At 39.5% G+C, this 21,393-nt stretch overlaps 1 protein-coding gene across 1 annotated transcript in view; it reads right to left on the reverse strand.

Moving 5' to 3' along the window:
• Positions 1 to 217: 217 nt before the first annotated feature.
• Positions 218 to 21,393, reverse strand: part of LOC144664656 (oxidation resistance protein 1-like) — a 28,956-nt gene continuing 7,780 nt past the window's right edge. The window contains exons 5-17 of the mRNA XM_078525829.1: positions 17,920 to 18,024; positions 16,710 to 16,841; positions 14,547 to 14,737; positions 12,484 to 13,184; positions 10,801 to 11,017; positions 9,036 to 9,156; positions 8,453 to 8,512; positions 7,635 to 7,732; positions 6,403 to 6,490; positions 4,123 to 4,275; positions 2,284 to 2,382; positions 1,732 to 1,805; positions 218 to 1,090 (exon numbers count right to left, since the gene is read on the reverse strand). Coding sequence (XP_078381955.1) covers positions 955 to 1,090; positions 1,732 to 1,805; positions 2,284 to 2,382; positions 4,123 to 4,275; positions 6,403 to 6,490; positions 7,635 to 7,732; positions 8,453 to 8,512; positions 9,036 to 9,156; positions 10,801 to 11,017; positions 12,484 to 13,184; positions 14,547 to 14,737; positions 16,710 to 16,841; positions 17,920 to 18,024 — 2,175 coding nt within the window. The 3' untranslated portion in view covers positions 218 to 954. The remainder of the gene's footprint in view (positions 1,091 to 1,731; positions 1,806 to 2,283; positions 2,383 to 4,122; positions 4,276 to 6,402; positions 6,491 to 7,634; positions 7,733 to 8,452; positions 8,513 to 9,035; positions 9,157 to 10,800; positions 11,018 to 12,483; positions 13,185 to 14,546; positions 14,738 to 16,709; positions 16,842 to 17,919; positions 18,025 to 21,393) is intronic.

The raw sequence follows: 21,393 nt of genomic DNA on the forward strand, positions 1-21,393 counted from the left end.
GGGGGCTTGGAGAGGAGGCCTCTCGCGGATTCGTCGCTTGCTTGTGTGTGCTTTAAACCCCAACAAAACCGCCAGCTACGCAGGCTATAAAAGGAACCGCCTCAGTAATTTTAACGTTCTTCGAGGGAGTGTTTGTTGCATGTTAGGCCTTTGTAACAAGTCAGATCACAGAGAGATTGGAGGAGGAGGGAGGAGGAAGAGAATAGCACGCATTAAGCAATGTTCAGTTCTTTTATTCTAAAATTACATAGCTTTAACCAATATTTCCTTTTGATATTTACCTTAATTTTACTGATTTATCTTATAAATTAATATATCCCATTTCCTTTCCTTTCCAACAATGCAAGAAAGGAACAGACCCGCCTTTAATCTTTTCTAATCGGAAAAGAAAACAGTTAACACATACACTTGTGCTTATTTACAAGTCTTTTTTTTTTTTTCAAAAAAAGACAACAAATCAAGTCTCTACAAGACGGCATAAGTAAAACTATTTCAACACCAAAACTACAACTTTAAAAGCCGCAATGTTGTGAACAAATAAACAACAAAATCTTTGACATATCTTAACCTAGACACGGCAATGAGTACAAATTATTTCGCCTATCGCTTCACGTTAATCGCTTGAAGAGGAACTATGCCAAAACACTTTGAGCCAATCTTCTGAGGAACAAAATTACTTTCAGTTTGAAAGAAATGTCAAAAAACCTTTGTTCAAAATGTGCTTTCAGCGAAGTGGTAACATAACAGTCTTTTGTATCGGCTCTTATCGACCTTAAAATTTAAGTCATCCAATTAAATTAATTTAATTCTGAGACATCACGTGATCAACGTAACCAAGTCCATGTCGCGGCTTGTATCTCCCAGACCTTCACGTCCAGCCAATGGTCCGCCTTTAAGACAAGAATGGCACTAGGGAGGAGAGGGGTAGTTCTGCATGGGGGTGGGAGTGGGGAATCACACGAACGTCCACGCTTCAAGTCCACTGCACAAGAAGTCTTCCCGCGAGGATAGCTGCTCGTTGTTGTACGTCGAACAGGGATGACTCCTGCCATGATAAAGATCTTCATCCAACCACAGACCGAAGTTACCACTACAAAGTCAAACAAAACGGAAAATCTTATACACTTGTACATGGTAATGAGTAAAAATCAAAAGGCAAAGAGGACTGTAGTCAATGACTGGTCCGCCAATTTTCTCAGGGTCAGTGGAGTGGAGGATCACGCGAGAAAATCACTTCGCTCACGCGACGCGCGAGGGTGAAGGGATTTCCACGCGAGTTCGCGCACACGACAGAAGAAATACGAGTCGAAACGTAGTCTAAGAGCCAAGTGTGAAGAAAAGGTGTGAGGAGGGGGGAGGGGGGGGGGGGATCTGCTGAACTAATGTTGCAGGCACGTACAAAGAATTTTTTTTTGGGGGGGGGGGGGAGGAGAGGTGGAGTAAAAAATTGCAATTTTGCTACTTTAGGGTCGTGAGAAAAATAATTCACCAAGAAGTTCAACACAGTAAAAGCTGAAAAGAGAGAAACCTAATCGAGTACGATTTTTGATAGCAGACTACCACGAAGTGATAGCAAGATCTTAAAATGGTTTGGGGAGCTCGGGTTCATCTACTTTTAACAGCGTTTGGTAATCGAGTCTGTTTAGGGCAAACGCTTTCAAACGAAAAAAATCGCCAAATACTGATTGACTGAGGGAACAAAGTGTTTAGCGTTGTTTTTTGCGCTCTTACCCTCCACTGCCGATAGCCAAGCTGTCTTTTGATCCCTTGATAAAAAAGTTGTTCTCACCAGACCATCCGAATGTCTGTTGCGAAAGAAGGTAGAAAGATAATTTTACATTTTAAAAATGACAGCGGATATACAAACGGGCATAATTACAGTTACTGACTGACTGACAGACAGCTGACCAACTACAAACAAATGACTAACAGACAGAGAACAACACTTGACTGACCGGCTAGCAGACAGCTGACTAACATACAAAGAGACTGACTGACTGACTGACTGACTGACTGACTGACTGGCAAAACACAGACAAACAGTCAGACAGACAGCTGACTCACAAACTAACAGACGACCGAATAAATAACACACAGACAACAATTTACTCCGGCAACTGATAGGCAATTCACTGACACACGGGACAGAACGACTAACTGTCAAAACACAGACAAACGGACAGACAGACGGCTTACTGACTAACCACCAGGCAGCGCCAGAAAGCGAATCAGTCAGTTTCCGATTGCGTGCAGGTTAAACACAGTTTCTGTTTAAATAAATACCTTAACATCATTCTTGTCAAACTTGTACAGGAAAGATTCTCCTGTGCCATAAAATCCTTCACTAATTTTAAGTGGACAAGAACAAAGCGAACCAAAAATCTGCAAGGTAACGACAAAAAAAGCATCTAGGTTATAGATGACTCGCACAATACTCAAGATTGGTTATCGATTGCTTGCTTCATATTGAACTCTTTTATAATGCTGTGCTGTCCAGGAAATTTACATATAAAACACCAAGCTCTATATACTGTCGATTGCATCTACCTGTGAACGCACGCGCTGAAAACATGTTTTCAAATGACGTCAAACGTCAGCGTTTCAGGTGTCAAACTGTGAAGTTTAGCCGACCGAAACGCGAACTTTTGCACTCAAAATACTCACCATAAACACTAAGTACACTAACTTTACACTAGAAATGATTCAAGTGAACCTGTGTATGCATATCGACACAGATCAGCATCAGTTTCTCAGAAGAAGTTTCTATATCTAATCTTTCCGCCATTTCGAAACCGGAATGTGTTGAATTTTCGGCGCGAAAGTTGCCGTTACGAACTGCTTAACTTCAAAGTTTGACACCTGAAACGCTGACGTTTGACATCATTTGAAAACATGTTTTCAGCGCGTGCGTTCACAGGTAGATGCAATCGACAGTATTACATACTGTAAAATTCCGGAATACATCCCCCCCCCCTTTCCTTTCCCCCCTTAAATCTTAGACGCAAAAATCCTCGCAAAAGATATAACTTTTCGATTATAAACCCCCATTGTAAGGCTTGTTTTGTAAATAAACAAATAAATAAATTACCTTTATTTAGACACAGTGAGGATTAAAGCTATAAAAAAGTATAAGCTTGCGGGGCCGTGTATTCCTGATCCAATTGGAATTTGTGGAGGGAGAACAACCGGAGAACCTGGAGAAAAACCCTCGAAGCAAGGACGAAGAACCAGCAACAAACTCGACCTACATATGACGCCGAGTCCGGGAATCGAACCTGGGCCATATGAGGGGAAGGCGAGCGCTCTCACCATTGCGCCATCCCTGCTCTCGGCGTTTTTTTTTAACATTGTTAGAGAATGCTCACAACGACTGTAGGACTTGTTTAGGGTTTATATCGTCATGTTTAGAGAGTTTTACTTTGTGGTATAGGCCTCACGGTTTTCGACGCCATCTTGACGAGTAGGCAAAGCGGGTAGAAATTACAGCGTTTGTATGGGAATCCGACGGCAAATATCTTGTACAAAAATTGAATTCTGGACAAATCTTCAATTGTAAAGTTAAGATACTAGGTAAAAGTTTTTATTCGCCTAGTTTCAAGGATGTAGCTAGGCTAGAAAGCGTTCAGTTACGTTTTTAATTCCCCATACATTTGTCTATATTAATTTTTCCCGCGAGCCGCGTCTATCATGCGGATACGTCACTGAAACGAGTAGTGACGCCAGTTATACCGTGAAGGCCTGGGAAACAAGCCGTACAGGAACTAGGCAAACAGTCCCCTCCGTGAAGTAGTAAAGATCGATCGTTGAGTTTGACCGGCCGCCATCTTGGTTCCTGAACGTGAGCAAAAACCGGGGGGAGTGCCTAAACCCCATGGGTAGGGATGTGGGGTGTTTATAGCGTGGGGGGTGGCCGCCTTCGCGCCCCTAGTCACGGCATTTTGCACTTTCCCCAGTTTTCGCTCGTGTTCAGGAACCAAGATGGCGGCCCGTCGAACTCAACGATCGATCTTTACCACTTCAAAAATAGGGGAGCATGAACAGTACGGCAGCAGTACACCACAAGAGGTTTATCAGCTGAAAATTAACGTAAAATACCCGAAAATATGCCCTTATGAAACTTACCTGGTGTGCGTCGTCCATGACCACAAGTAGTACAGGTGTATCATAATACTCCATCTTCCTGTACAGTGTGTTGAGTGAGAAGCCATGTTCAAATGTACTATACACCAGCACCCAGCAGTGACCAATAGTCCGCGAGGGAAGGCTGCTGTTCAACTAAACAGTGCATCAACATGTTAGCTCAAAAGATCATTTCTCCTTACTGACTGATACACATTTTTTTATGGTAGTGCTGAGAGTTTGGTGGAAAATCAAGAGAAAAATCTTTGTTTCTGGAATTTAAAGTTTTTTTGTGGAGGGTGGGGGCGGGGCGGGGCAGGGGATGCAGATGGGGTTTTAAAAGGGCTTTGTAATGGATTTTACAAGATGTTTGAATAGCCAAAATTTATATTTCTGTCGTAGGAAAGCTAAAAATAATGGTCCAGTTTTATTAAAAATTGTTTTATTAGGTCGCTGAAACTATTTAGCTGCGCCTTTGGCCACGGATGGCTTAGCCTGCGTAGCTGGCGGTATTGTTGGGTTTTTAAGTGCTCACTAGCAAGCGGCGAAGCCGCGACAACGAGCGGCGCAGCCGCGAGTGGCTTGGGGAGGTGGAGTTGTCAGCTTCTCCTCCCCAAGCCACTCGCGGCTGCGCCGCTTGCTGGTGGGCGCTTTAAAAATCCAACAATACCGCCAGCTACGCAGGCTACGGATGGCTCGGATGGAAATGGATTGCAATTTGAAAAATTAAGGCTTTACTTTTCAAGTTGTTTCCGCGCGTCTTCAAAAAATCTATATTTTTATCCGTAGCTTACTATATATCCGCAAATTAAGGTTATATCTTCCTTTAGATGTTTAAAGATAATGTTTTTCATGGGTTAAGTTGCCTACCACTAATTTTAGAACGGCTTAGACCAAAAATCTGCGAAATCCCCGTGACGTAGCCCCTTTAAGTGTATAGTAACCTGTCTTACCATTATCATCATTGACAAATGGCTTGGTGGACAGATGGATTGATAGACTGAATAAACATAACCCTTATCCAAGACTATCTATAATTATTTAAAAGTAAAACTCAACCTCATGACCACCTAATTAATGCATGACAATTATTATAGCACGTATTTGAGCGGTTTTCACTTGAGTGTCAAAAGTAATTCACCTTTGCTTTGGGTTTGCAATACTACGCTTAAGTAGTGATAATAAAAAAACTCCCGCCACTTTCCCAACCAGAAGTAAACATGGTAAAACCCAAACCAATCGTGACTCGCTTGCACACATTTTCCAGCGATTCGCATTGACTACATGAACGAACAAACGAATGAAAGATATCTTTATTATTGAGTCAAAAAAATGTACTACGTATTTGCTTGAGTTTTGATGGGTTCACTGTATTGGCTGTGTCATTTGTGATTGGCCTGAGAGATTACTTTGGTTTTGGTTTTACAACACGCACAAGCACATACAGTATAAGCTTCTAGAAGACATAACTTTTCCATGATTGTTGATTGAAGTGAAAGATTACAGTCATTAATCGAAAAATGCTAAAATTGCAGTCAGGGATAGGCATAACAAAGTTATTAAAGTAATTCCAAAGTAATTGCTGATAGTAAATCCAAAGTGGCACAACACGCAAATCAGTTTGGCCACAACATGGATCTCGATCATGCCATCATTGTCGACAGAGCGAAGGACTACCACAAGAGGCTTTTTCTTGAGGCATGGCACTCTGAAAGATATCCTAATGCGGGCAACGAGCGCATCGATATTCCTGCAATATACAAGTCTTTTGCTTGACTAGATCTCGAGCAGCGATCTTTTGTTGACGTTTTGTCCTCGTAGCACGCGCAAATACGTGACCGTTAAATAAAGCTGTTACGGCTTTTAATATAAGACCTTTAAAAACCGATGAAGACCGAAGATTTTCGGCTCAAAACGTCTTGTTTTAGTTTTTAACGTTGTTATACAACGTTAAGCTTTTTAAGTCAGTGACAAACCATTTAATAATTAACAATTAGACTACGAGCCCGAGTTTTCTATGAGCAAATAGTCAACGAGTTGACTATCGCTCATAGAAAATGAGGGCGAGTAGTCTAATTGTTTTAGTAGAAACTCTAAAGGATTGCAGTCCAAAACCTACAATATTGTGCACTTAGAAAACAGAATAGAAAACAGTGGGAGAACCAATCAGATTCGCGGATTTCCAATAGAACACAGCTGAGTTTGTACTAACTTTGGTTAGTAGAAACTCAGCTGTGTTCTATTGGAAGCGGTAAATTTTCTTGATTTTTGTCTTTAACTTACTGTTGTCAGACGCTCTTCACTGAGGAGTTCAGACTTAGAATCCATGTCTGGTAAAACATCTTCTATAAAGTCAGGTGATGGTTTGGGACTACAAGGAAACAAAACACCATTAATTTTATAAAGCCACTTTCACAAGGCCGTGATCATTCAAAGGGTGGATAACGCTTTCCAACAGATAAATCACTATCCAGAGGATAGGCCAGTTTGTTTTTTCAACACTCAGTTATCCACTGGATAACAATTTATACTGAACTGCTCCCAGGAAAATAGGTGATTTTACACTGACTGAGCCGTGAAACGAAATAATTTGAAAATGGTTTTCTCATTCACCACTGGGGCCTGGGGGGGGGGGGGGGATAAGGTCATGTGACACAAAAGGTAGGCAGGCAGTTGTTCTTGCTGCTGTTCACCATTGTCTGACCTTCCCACCCTTCCACAGTGAGAGTTTGAGTTATTCATGTCTGTTCCTGAATGGATTTCAGATTTTTAATGATGCAGAGTAATTTTGCATTTTCAACTAAACTTCTACATGTATACAATGTAGGTTTTTTGTGTGTAGTTGTTATTGTGAGAATAAATTGCAGGCTTGCTGCTGTCAGCATGGCTTGACATGGCTCCCGGTTGTGCATGAGAAAGGGAACAGTAGCAAATGCAATTTTGAACCAAGCAGCATGGACATTGGAAGCTAGAAAGAAGAGAAATGACTTCTGTAAAGTAACTGAAGAATTTTCCTTCTGAGTGGTTAAGGAGCAATGTCACAATATTTTAAGGCATTTTTCTGATTACTTCCAAATTGAAAAAAAACTCCAAAATAATAGTTGCGTAATGGAGAAAACAACAAAGGAGTAATAAAAACGCGAAAAATAACCAACGATGGTCTCAACTGATGAAGATTAAGAAGGATTACGCACAACAAATTTGAAAAAAACTTTTTCAAGATGGGTTGTCCGTGACATATAGCTCCTTTAACTAGCCCTAGAAACGAAATCAGGGACTACAACAGGCAAAGAAAATTTTTGACCTCAGTGGGATTTGAGCACACAACCTCAGGATTAGAGCACCATTGGTCTACTGACTGAGCTTCGAGGCCAGATGGGAGCAGGACATGAGTTATTATGGTGGGGTGTGAATTGAGGCAGGTGGGAGACTTTAGGTGGGGAAACTTAGTGCGAGAAAGGAGTTTTACTTGAGGTACAGCCAACAGATGTGATACAGAGTCCTAACTAACCTACCTTGTTGCCACTTTTGCAGCTTTACCAGGTTTAGTTGTAAATCCACGAAAACCTTTCTTCACCTTGAGAACTTCACTATCACTGAGCGCCCGTGAGACCTGTTTACAAAGAAAATTCAAGTAAGGGCCTCTTTACATGTACATGAGAGTTTTCGTCCCAGGATGACTTTCGTCCCGGGATGAATTCATCTCGGTGTCTGGTCATTTTCTTGTTGCTGTTTTAAGGAGGCAAGCGTGGCCGAGTGGTTTAGGGCACTGGTGTTGTAATCCGGGGGTCACCGGTTCGAGGCCTGCCCTTGCCACTAGCTGGATTTGTATCTCGGTTGTCCCGAGTTCAAATCCTCGACCACGCTTTGTATATAGCCAACTGGTCTGCCTCCTGCCAGTTGGGATTTTTAACCTTGTTATGTTCATTTATAAATTATTTGTCAGTTTCCTCTGTTTCAGTGGCATGCCTGTAAACTAGCTATCTCGTTGAGATATGAAGCTAAGTGCATGACCACTATAAACAAATATTTATTTTTTTTTTTTATGATGATACATGATTTCGTCCTGGGACGAAACACCGGGATGAAACGTGACAAAAAACCCATGTAAACAGTCCTTCCCGGGATGAAATGTAGTGTTATGTAAGCACGGGTGAGATGAATTCAACTTGGGTGGGACGACTTATCCCGATGAACACGCTCATGTAAAATGAAATTTTTTTCATTCCGGGACGAAACTCATCTCGGCTCTTATGTAAAGAGGCCCTAAAACAACTGGAGTGGTCTATGCTGCCTGAAATAACACAGAACAGGAACACAACACTTTGCTTACTTTTGGATGTGAATGAACTGGCGGGCTGCTAGAATAGAATGTCTCTACCATATTTAAACCCTGTAAACACAAGCATACAAATTAAATTAGTATCTTACTTGTATATGTAGCAGTCAATGAAACTGTTGAGATCTTTTCTTGCTAAAGGTAAGCCTTGAGCCAAGCGGCCCATTCTGCCAGACCTTATTGAAGGGTAGCAAAAGGGGGTCGTAATCCCGTTCCACCCATAAATTTTAACTAAATTCACGCGTCACATGTCCTAACTAGCTATTTTCACGCGTCACGGTCTAGTTTTTTCCCTTTTCACGTGTCACGCATAAACCCTTTGCTACCCTCTCATTACGGTTTTTGTAGTATTAAGCAGCTAGGAATATTTCTACTTCCCCTGGATGGGGTGCTAGTCTGTTGCAGATTCTTCCAAATTTAGTTGGTGCTGGCATGTTAGCTAGAATTAGCCAGGGATTGTAAACCAATCAGAAAAGAAGAAATATTTTGAATGAATAATAAACATTGTTACTTATATGGTTCATTTTAGTGTACAAGAAAGTGTAAACAAGGTATCGATAGACGACTTAACATTAACCTCTTCGTCTGCCGTGCAACATTTTAGAGAAGTTATTTCATCATCTCCACTTTCGTCTTCATCTGTTGCATTGTGAATGTTGGGACACCACTGCTGAAAGAACCTGTACACTTGCTCTGTCCTGTTATAATGGAAACAATGAACAAAAAACAAACAAAAAAAATAAATGACCAAATAAACAAATTCATCAGGATACAAAAAAAAATGCATGCACAAATAGTCATTGAGTTTCTGCAGCAGAAACCCATAAGGTTTGAATATTCATTTTGCTAAGTACCATATTTGGAAACACGAAGAATTTGTACGCGAATGCTTTATACACATAATGACACATAATTTTTGGTTTTGCAGTAAGTTGCTTGAATTTTGACCTAAACGTCGTAAATTTCGTACAGAAACTAAAGAAATAGATTAAGTGTATCGAAGCGAAGTTCTCCAGACTACTTCAAGATGATGAAACAGGAGAATTTAACCAAATTTAACTTTATTCAACCAAGCTTGTTCAAAAACAAGATTAGGCCATCGAGCGCGAGTTAGCGCTCGCTGCGAATTTAATCCAAATAGAGTAATTTTGATTGGTTAATTGTTTCTCGTGATTTTCCAAATATGGTACTTAGTGTAAACAAATGTGCAAACGCTTTGTACAATGCGAATCATAGGGAGTTACATGTTTCAACCCTTATGGGTTTCTGGTTTCTGTTACTGTCAAGGTGTTTGAAGGTGACAAGACCAAGTACATTGAACAATCATGAACAAGCGTCTTTGAAGGGTTAGAAGCAAGTTTTACTGATGAGTGACATTCAGGGTTTTAAACTAGCTGGATGTTTCAGTAATGTAGACAGTTTTGGGTCAAATTTCTCTGACTACTAGGGGGGTCTAGCAGCATGCTCCACCTCAAATTATGTGAAAACTGAATGCCGGAAAAAACATTTCCTGGCATTTTGGGCCCTAAAACTTTTACTAATACTACGTACAGATCACTTAAACAGTGCATTTTCTTGAGCTGAGGAGTGACGTAGCAGGTGAAACTTTGCAGAGTAACTGGCGAAGTTTGCAGGCTGCTAATTGTTATATACATGTACAGCCATGTATAATCAAACTTTAACATGTACATACTAGTTATGCAACGCTTTCGATATGGTATATATGGTATACTATGGAATATCCCACGAGTCACTTGTATTTTCTCGGTATACACACGAGCCTTTAGGCGAGTGTTTATACCAAGAAAATACAAGTGACAAGTGGGATATTCCATAGTATACCATGAGAAAGTGTTGTGTAACTATTTTATACCATGCCATAGAAAATACGCTTACCAAATTTCGTCGAGGATACAACCGCAGCGCACTATGGGAAGGTTGGGTTGAATACCGTCGAATATACAACGGCTTTTCTGTATTCTGATTGGCTGTATTTTCTATGGCATGGTATAAAATATAAAACACAGTTGCTTATTGCGGTTTTCAGTGAAACGCAAACTCTGAAATTCAATATCCAACTAACGATTGCAAGTTTTTTTCGCTGCTGTCAATCATAATTATGGCAACAGCCAATGAACCACGAAAAGCAGAAACAAACAAAATGGATCGAAATCTACCAATCACAACCCACAGACTTGACCTTTTGACCCGATTGAACTGAACTTTCTGAGAGGTCTAATAAGATGATTGATGACAGCAAAAAGCATAAACCGTTGGTTTAGGATTGAATTTCAGAAAACTTTTGCATTTCACTGAAAACTGCAATAAGTTATGTTACAAACCTTGATGGTGGTATAGCAAACCAGTACTCTCTCCGTTTCTGATCTCGATCATGAAGTTCTTCACCTTGCTGCAGTATGATACCCGCGGCACTGTGATGACGACACCAGTGTTTCTTACTGATTCTCAAGCACAGATACAGGGGCTGGTGGTGTAAAGGGGTAGCAGGCTTGGGTACTACATGCGAAACATCCTCATCACTTTCACTACCATGCCGCTCTGGGATAACAAAAAATGAAAATAAAGAAAAAAAAAACAAAATTAATGAAGAACCATTCCAGTGAGTTAGTAACTAATGTTAGAAAATTAATTATATAGTATATTAAATTTTGAAATGCATTTCACTTTATCTCAATGAGTTCTTTCAGAATCATGTACTTTTTGTGACATAACAGGGAAATGAAAATTTGCCTCAGGCACTGACATCATTTTCCCGCCAAAAACCGTTAAATTTTAATGATATGGGAAAATCTCATTTGCATTTACTTTCAACACACTTAATTAATATACACGACTACAAAAACTAGTTTCGTCTGAAGACCTCGTCAGTTGGTAGCCGTATGCTGTTAAAAATTTTAAATTTCAGACGACTTCATATAACATTGCACAAAGAATAACTCTAGTATCTAGGCAACTATAACGCTATATAACTCAAAAAAAAACAGAAAAAAAAAAAAAAAAAAAAAATTTGCTAACGAAATCTAAAATAACAACCAGAATAGTATTAAACATAGCAGTAACTAAAAACAAAATACCTAATATATCTAAAGAATAGGAAAACAGAGTTCAGAGTTCAGTTTCTATTGTGCAATAAAATACAAAGAAATGCTTGTAGCTAGAATTTCATGATTGCGTGACAACCGCTCTCGGGATCCGCGAGGAAAGTTCTGTCTTGTGGAGACATTGCTGTGATATTCATGCAGGTAACATCGCAGGCTTCACCATGAATGTCACAGGAACGTTTCAGAATGATGCGATGTTGAGGCAGATCACGGAATCGGTGATGATCAATCAAACCAAAGAGGATCAACTAATCAACACGAAAGAAGAGTGGGCGTATTTTCCGGATCCCGAGAGCGGTTGTCACGCAATCATGAAATTCTAGCTACAAGCATTTCTTTGTATTTTATTGCACAATAGAAACTGAACTCTGAACTCTGTTTTCCTATTCTTTAGATATATTAGGTATTTTGTTTTTAGTTACTGCTATGTTTAATACTATTCTGGTTGTTATTTTAGATTTCGTTAGCAAATTTTTTTTTTTTTTTTTTTTTTTTTTTCTGTTTTCGAGTTATATAGCGTTATAGTTGCCTAGATACTAGAGTTATTCTTTGTGCAATGTTATATGAAGTCGTCTGAAATTTAAAATTTTTAACAGCATACGGCTACCAACTGACGAGGTCTTCGGACAAAACTAGTTTTTGTAGTCGTGTATATTAATTAAGTGTGTTGAAAGTAAATGCAAATGAGATTTTCCCATATCATTATGATGTTCAGTAATACTTTCTTGGCTTCGGCGAACAGAATTTCACAAAGGAACCGTTAAATTCAAAAAACAAAAATCATATGATTTTTGGGATAAAAAGTTTTATCATTGTGTTAAGTTTGAGCTCTATCAGATAAAACAGCAAAAAGGTTTTTACGAGGGTGCCATTTCAAGCGTTCTGCTGACCCGGGCCACTTACCATATTTGCCATAAGTTCCTTGCCCGAGCCAGTATTTCACATTACTACTGAAGGCAGCAAATAGCGATGATGACCTTGGGTGATCAAGTCCTCTGAGACTGTTCATCTCAGACTCCTCAGCATGTTCCTGAGTTTGAGTCGATTGACTTTCAACATGTTCAAGTCTTGCGCTGCCGCTTGACACCTGAGTCGTAACATCATTTAACTGGTTGTTATCTTTGTGATCTGCATGGTTAGCGAGGTCCGAGTCTTCAGCTTTGCCGTCATCGACATGACTCAAAGAGCACCCTATGCCAGAATCTTCTGATACCGGTGATACTGAGTGCATATCTCTGCTCACAAGACTATCTTTCACAAGCATAGGAGTTCCCTCAGGTTTAACTGTCTTTGCCCGCATGTGGCTATCCTCACATTCCTCTATTTGATTAATAACACTATTGAGTACTTCATGTACAATGTTTCTTATTTCTTCTTCGTCTACTGCTGGAGAACTATTTACAGCATTACACACGCATCTGTGTGTTACGTCAGCTAGCTGGCTTTCACTTTTTAAGTGTTCTGCATTAATATCCTCTGTGATGTCTTTGAGATTAGTACAAACTTTACCGCAACTTTTACATATTGAAGGGGAAGTTGTTTCAGTGTCACTAATACTATTTTGACGACTCAGCGTCTCTGCAGTTGCAGCGTCTAAATAAAATCTGAAAAAATAATAAAATAAAATACCTTATTATAGGAAATAAACAATCCCCTAAATTAAGGTGTTAGAAATTAAAGCGACTTGTATCTACATGAATTAGTCTTTTAAATAAAGAAAATTAATGTGAGGGACAGAGCAATCTTTCAAAATGTCTCAAAAGATAATTATTATTTTGGCTGCTGCTTCTGAAAGCAAGAATAAAGTGGGAATATTGTACAGAGGAGAGGATACTTGAAATTAACACTCTGGACACTTAATAAATACCGTAGTCACCCACGTATAAGCCGCACCCGCAGATAAGCCGCACCCTGAATTTAACAACTCAAATGTTGGAAAAAAAGTTTTTTGAAAGTAAATCAAAGAAAATTCAAAGTCGAGTCAAAAATCCAAAGTTGAGTCTTTAGGAAGTCTTCTTCATCGAACGTAAACTCAATGAACATTGAAACAGAAAATACTTCAGTCTTACCCACAATTTGAGCTCTTTAATATAATGAAAACCAACTTTGACATATTATGGGTGATCTTTTTCTGGCATTTGTTGACAGGTATTTCTTCATTCAACGCAGTTTTTCCATAGATTTTTGTGTGACAACAACAAGAACTTTCGTTTGCAGAACGTTCGTAGCTTAGTAACCAGGCATTTGATCGGACGCGAAATATGGGACTAGGGTGAGAACGTAAAGCAAAACAAGATGGCGATGGAGGCGTTCGAGTTTCGTGGCTATCATATTGACAAATTAAAGAGATTTGGAAGCCATCTATTGGAGATAAACTTGTTCCATAATGAGAGTTTCGTAATCAGTTCGACAAATTTTTCATCAAAGTGCAAAATGAGAGAGAAACAATTGGCCTTCTTACTCGTGAATACTCGTGGTATTTTCTCGCTCGTAAAAGTATCAAATATTACTGTTAAAGTGATAGGCCATTGTCGACACTACAAACAGTATAGGAGCTGTCAAACTTGCAAAAGCAATGACCGGTACTCTCTTGTAGTTTTAAGTTTTTTAATTTACATAATTTTCCATAAATTAGCATCAGTTAACAAAAATTTACGGTACCTTTTCCGAATGTTCCCGCAGATAAGCCGCACCCCCGCTTTCGAGCGAAAATTTTTGGAAAAAAGGTGCGGCTTATCTGCGGGTTTTTACGGTAATGTCGTGGAATTTAATGCTCACAAAAAATTACGCTACTTAAATTAACACAATTTTTGATAATTCGAGTTAATTCCCTATAATAAGGCAATTAACTCAATGGGAACTGCACAGAAGCTTGAAAAGCTGACTGTAACACAGTCACTGATGGTACTCAATACAATTTAACCTGTTCTTTTAAAAGTGACCACATTTTTTTGTCAGAAACTTACCTGCCAGGTTTTAGGGGGTCATGGATTGCCATTGCAGCAATGTCTGTATACATTGCGGCACTCGTGACTGATGTCATGAGTGTGGCTATGCTGTAAGTGTCCTGCCCCCTGTCCATCACAAGTGGGTCAGACACATTAGGCTTGAACATCACAGAATGTGGAGTGATAAGTAAGACGCCATTTGCTATACCCTGCAAAAGATCCCAAAAAGGTATTATAGACATGTTACAAATAAGTTATTAAAAGGGCGGTAGAATCCCTATTGGGTTATTCCAGAAAAAATACCACACACCCCAAGCGGATGGCAAAAAATTTTGACCCCCCCTCCCGCCCGGATTTCCCAGATTGCTAGACCCCCCTTCCGGCCGGATTTCCCAAGCCATTAAACCCCCCCCCCTCCTGCAAGAATTTCCAGTTTGCCATCCGTCTGGGAGGTGTGTATTTTTTCTGGAATAACCCATTTTCTTGAACACTTGATTTCTCAAACCACCTAATAACTCGAACTAAAAGCAGGGTTCAAAATAGCAGCTGGCTGTCAGCGATAGCTGTCACTTTGTCGACACTTGCTGCCTACTTTTCACCGAAGAAATTAAAAAATACCATGCCTTGATCAGCCAACTGAAATCAAAGTTGCAGTAAATGTTGAAGTGAACATTTCATATCAGACAATATAGCAGCTACAGGGCTAGAAAGTGCGACTCACTGGTCGCTAATGTGACCAAAATTTCATCTTTTGCAACTAAACTTCCTGGTTTTACAGTGTAGTCGTCAATGTGGCGACTTCATTTCTGTGTTGAGATGAATAACGGGCCGCCCCACCTTCCCAGGTATTGTGTCCCTCCAGAAAATTCTATTGGAAGATCTTATTTGCTTCCCAAACATTCAAAATATGAAAAGAAGTCACATTGCTCCAATCCATTCTTTTGCTTTGCCATAAAATAAATTCTATCACTTCGGAAAATTTGGAAATGGCCGACTGTGTATGAAATCGCCCTATGGGTACGTCATGTATGCATATGGATTGTGTCACTTGAAAATGCATGGCTCTTTATTATAAACAGCCAGGAAAAAATGAGCCTTGACAAAAAAAGCTGACAAATTCAAGCTAAAAGCTGTAATTTTATTTTGAACCCTAAAAAGTGGTTTTCCAACATTCAGAAAAAAAAAGCTCAAATTGTACCCTCCTCACACGATCACATACCAATTATGTAATGTCACAGTCAGGCACATGGAGAACCAATCAGAAACAAGAATTCTGGCAATACAAGTATGATCCAGGGATCAATGTAGCTAAGAAAACACTAAGCCAGCTCTTCAATAAGCCCAGGTGGCTTTTCTGGCCTTGGCAGCTCTAAAAGTTTACCTAGTACTTACAGTAAGTCTCTGTTTTCAGTATGGAAATATATATTTTCAAATGGTCAAAACTATTGTACTCCGACAGAACCCACCACCCTGCAAAAAGACAGGTGGTCTCTTCATGTACCTCTCCCTCCCCCTTCCCCACCTTAAAACGTGGTGTCTTGTTTGTATAGCCCCCACTCTATCAGGGGTATAAACTAAGAAAAAGATTCAAGCCTCCTTCTGCCACTTCTCCAGCAATGCAAGCTTCATGCACACCTAATATCAAAGTATTAACTCAAATTTTGAGGCCAATAAATTTTGTCCATTTGACTAGGCAGACAGGGGGTAACTTGCATAGCCCCCATCCCTACACAAGGTGGGTCCTTGTCGAGTACACTTGTTATGACCACTTCACCAGAAACTTTTTTCCGTTTGCATTCTTTCCACTGACCTTACGCATTTCATGTTTTCCGAATAGGAATGACATTTACCGGGTACGCTTCATGTATTTCAGATGGGAATACAATAAGACTTTGGAGTTACCCAACTGTAAACTTTAGAGAGTTTGCTCTGATATGGTGTAGTCAGCAAAAAATCAATATGATAATCGTTCCATGTGTACATGTTAAAATAAGTTGTTAGAAAACTTAGAATTAATGATACAAATTTTTCTGGTCTGGGGCATGGCCGGTCAAAATGACTGGCAAACCGAAGGTTTGTCCAGACAAATTGTCATCTTGGCCGGACAATGTCCGTTGACCAGCTGTTATTTTAAGCCCTACCCTGAATATTGATCAAAGGGATATTCTATTGGTCTCTCACCTGGCCATCAGTGATATATTTGGCATAAATCTTGAGGTAATGTTCAGTTATTTCTTCCTCTTCCTCCTCCCATGATACATCCTTGGTTAGTTTAACAGTCTCATGATCACCATTGTGTGTATTCCCATTCTCCTGATGGAAATAAAGGTTGGACTGGTTCACACAAACAATGCAAAGGTTTAAGGGAATAATTATGTCACAGATTTTAACAGATTTTTGAACAGCACTAATTTACGGTCGCTTGCATCTAAGCGTGAACACTCGCCACCGAAACCTGATCTAATTGGGTATCAAACGGGGCATGATTCGTCATCAAACCTTGAAGTTTGGCAGACTGTAACGGCAACTTTCGCGCCGAAAGTTCAACACATTCCGGTTTCGAAATGGTGGAAAGATTGGATATGAAAACTTTTTCCGACAAATTGATCCTGTTTTTGTGTCGATATGCATTTGCAGGTTTACTTAAATTACTTTTGGTGTAAAGTTTCGTCTGTACTCAGTGTTTACGGTGAGCATTTTAAGCGCAAAACTTGCCGTTACGGTCAGCTCCACTTCAAAGTTTGATGACGAATCATGCCACGATTGATACCCAATTAGATCATGCTTCGGTGGCAAGTGTTCCCACTTAGATGCACAGTGACAGTATATTTGTGTCATAGGAAACCTAAAAATAATGGCCCATTTTTATTAACAATTGCTATTTTAGAGCACTAAAACTGTTTAAAAGCGGATGGCTGGGATGGAAATGGATTGCAATTTGAAAACGTTAGCTAACGTTTTAAAGTTGTTTTCGTGCGCCTTCAAAAAAAACTATTAATATCTTTTATAGCCGAAGCAGGGCTTGATAAAACCCCCGTCGGGTCGTCCCGGACAAGTAGATTTTCCTGCCAGACAAGTGACTTTTCATGCTCACTTGTCCGATGGGCAAGGGCCTTTGCAAACCATCAATTAACTTAATTTCATGATATATTAATAAGTTTGAGAGCATGGGCAAGGGGGGAAAGTGCCCGGGCAAGCAAAATTTGAGAGTTTATATACTTGGCCGATGTACTAGTTGGAATTCAAGTTTTTTTAGAGCCCTGCCGAAGTTTGATTTCTATCCTCAAATAAAGGTTATATCTTCCGTTAAAGGTTCAAAGTCATTTGAAAAAGTAATCTTCATCTGTGAAAGCTGCTATGTGAGTAACACTGAAAGCGGGTGTTAAAATACCTTTGTCACCAAAGGCTGTGGAGGTTTTGTAACAGGTAGTGAAGAAGATGGCTCAGATTCTGCTGAGGTACTTGTTTCTAGTCCCTTGTCTGGCACAAATAATGTCTGAAAAGGAAAAAGTGGTTTGGATTAAACATTGACTAATTTTACCCACAAATTATGGAAATAACATTTTTTAAAGACTGGATTACTCCAATGCATGCAGTTACCTATCCATAAATAATAACAATATTACTGTTATTATTTATGGATAGGTAACTGCATGCAGTAGGAGTTAGTAAGTGCTGTGTCTGTAACTTGCCCCAGAATACAACACAACAAGCTGGGAAAGAACTCAATCTCTCAACTGGAGCTGTAGAATCTCAAATGAATGTCCTTGTTTATTCTCACATAATTATAATTTATTTGAACCTGTACAGTCACTGTTGATGAAAATAAAATAACTGCAGGACAAAATCACGATCACATAACAAACAAGGATGATTTTTGAGCATTGTAGATGACGCTTTGATACAAATTGAATAAGGATACACTTGAAAAAAGTTGGGCCGACGTTTTTCAAGTTTACCCAATTGCAATCCGTTTCAATCTTTTCGAATTTTGCCCACCAATGCCCCTTTTTGGCCATTCTGTGTTTCTTTTGAGTTCTTCTACAGTTTTAAGCCGTTATTGTGATATTTCAGTTAATTCTATGAACAGTTGGTCACTGCCGAAATTGCCTAAAATTGCGTGACATAGCCCCTTTAACCCAGACACAACATGTACTGAGAATTTGTTGTCACACAAATTAAAACAAAGTTGTGATTTCTCAGCTGTAAATTGCTTAAATCTCACAACCTGCCTGTTTAATAACACTGAATTGATATTATAAGGAGAAACTTGATGTGAATCACATGCATGTGAAAAAGTACTCCACCCAGGCCATAAGAAACAAAATGTATTTTTATTATATAATTATGTTTATTAGTGAACTGGACTCACTACGCTCAGGTATGTGCACTTTGCTCATCTCCAGACTGAGGTAACACACCAGCCTAGCAGTGGACAGCTGTTTCGTCCTCTTTGGGACTCGTTAGCACTGCGTAAGGCGTGGTGGTAATGGGAGAAAAGTTCTTATTTTTCCCACCTCAGTGATCCAACACTTGTGGTACACAAAGTGGATCTCTGGAGACGAGCGCACCAGTAGTCTTAGACTACCGTTAAGGATAGGTTAGTTTAACTAACCAAAAAACACCTCAAAAATACGCCGTCGAGGAGCGAGACAATAAAGTAAGCACTTGTATATACACGTGTATATAGTGTAACCCTGAGGCACATAATATAATTATGTTTATTAGTGAACTGGACTCACTACGCTCAGGCATGTGCACTTTGCTCATCTCCAGACTGAGGTAACACACCAGCCTAGCAGTGAACAGCTGTTTCGTTCTCCCACTACTGGTGCGCTCGTCTCCAGAGATCCACCTTGTGTACCACAAGTGTTGGATCACTGAGGTGAAAGAAATAAGAACTTTTCTCCCATTACCACCATGCCTTACGCAGTGCTGACGAGTCCCAAAGAGGACAAAACAGCTGTCCACTGCTAGGCTGGTGTGTTACCTCAGTCTGGAGATGAGCAAAGTGCACATACCTGAGCGTAGTGAGTCCAGTTCACTAATAAACATAATTATATTATGTGCCTCAGGGTAACACTATATACATGTGTATGTACAAGTGCTTACTTTATTTTTATTATGTTGGACGAAACTTGTATAACTGTGTGGATGTCATGGGGTAACAACATCACCTGGTATATTTTCAAAACTTTTGCAACAAGTCTGGCTGATATAAAAACAATCATCAAATTTTAGGCTAAAACTACAGAAGTTTACAGATCCTTAACCTTCACAATAAAAAAGAGAACTTCATGTCGTGCTCCCAGAATAATCATACAATGATTGAAATATCAACTATGCTAACTAAATGAAGGTAAAAGGTTTCCATTACTACAGTATTGTGCAAAAGTAATGCAAACGAATTTCAACGAATTTCCTGGCTTTTCGGAGCTTTTCGAAGAAATTTCGCTCGCAGCGATATTTCTTCGAAATTTTAACGAATTATCGTGACACCTATTGTTTGGAAAAGCGCGAAATGTCGAAGGCGTAGTTCGCTCACCTCGACAATTCGTTGCGATCTTTCGCACGATAGTTCGCTCATCTCGAAAATTCGCTGCGATCTTTCGCACGGTAGTTCGCTAACCTCGACAATTCGCTGCGATCTTTCGCTGCGATCTTTCACACAGCTAGCTTGAGAACATGGGCGAAATCCTTTTGTAAATTCATATTACAATCTAAACCAAAGGTTAGAACAAACTTACCTGGCTAGTTTCCAGCAAGAACTTAACCTGTTAGCAAGAGTCAAAGCGATTCCACAAAATGTGACCTCTCGTGAAAACATTCCTTTAATAGGACTTGCCATTTTGAACAAGCTCTCTCTTTTTGGGAAAAAGTGAACAGCGCTGCTCATTCAGTTTGTAAGTTCTTAACTTCATTCAACATTTTTCTCTTAATTCCAAGGCAGAACTTTTGATAGGCTTCAAAAGCTAGCAAAAGCTCCCTGCGTTGCGTACTTCGATATGGCATATCGAAGTTTTGCGGTTTTGCGATCTCGGGTTTCAAGTTACAAGTGAAATAATTCCATGCGTCAAGCGATAGTTTTGAGTCAATTCGAGTAAACTTTTTTGAAGGCAGAGTATTTCACTGATTGAATAAACTTTATTTACGTTGTAAAACCCAGGATTTTTCTTGTTTTGAAATCATTACGGGACGCTTGATTAAAATACAAATAAAAGCGGCCGACAAATTATCGCACGTGTGCTGAATTTGCATACGGTCACGTAATGTTTACGAAAACTTTCGTCTTTGTGAAAAGTCATGATACTTTTTCTGCTACTTTGCCATCTTTGCTTTAATAACATTTGATTATCGATACGCGTTTTATTCAAGACTAGACTTTAATTCAACAGTTATTCCCAAAATTTTTTTTAACTTTATGGTAAGCAAACATCAAGCGCTTTTGATTTTAGGTCAAAAGACAACTCCCGTGGGAATACACTGTCACTCTGGATCTTTCTTAGAATGGGAGTAATGAATTGGAATAAGAGTAATTTTCCCTACCTTCCGGGAAAATTTTTTGATCCACAGACTTTGATAATCGAAAAGTTTATGCCTGATGGAACTCGCGGCAGATGGAGGATTCACAAAGTTTTTTTTTTTTACTTTCGCTTCGACGCTTGAAGAAAGTAAAACAACTTGAATAAATAAAACTTAAAACTTGAATAAACTTGAAACTCGTGCCCGCTTCTTTGCCTACTACCGACGACGAAATTGTTTCCCACTAAAGTTAACGAGAAATACTTTGCACATCGCTATAATTTTGCCTTTAATTCTGAAAATACCTTAAGTGGAAATAGCGCCGCCGTGTGGCAGCGTTCCG

This window comes from Oculina patagonica, chromosome 9 (genome assembly GCF_052425735.1).
Source record: "Oculina patagonica isolate OP01 chromosome 9, crgOcupat, whole genome shotgun sequence".
Lineage (NCBI taxonomy): Eukaryota > Metazoa > Cnidaria > Anthozoa > Scleractinia > Oculinidae > Oculina > Oculina patagonica.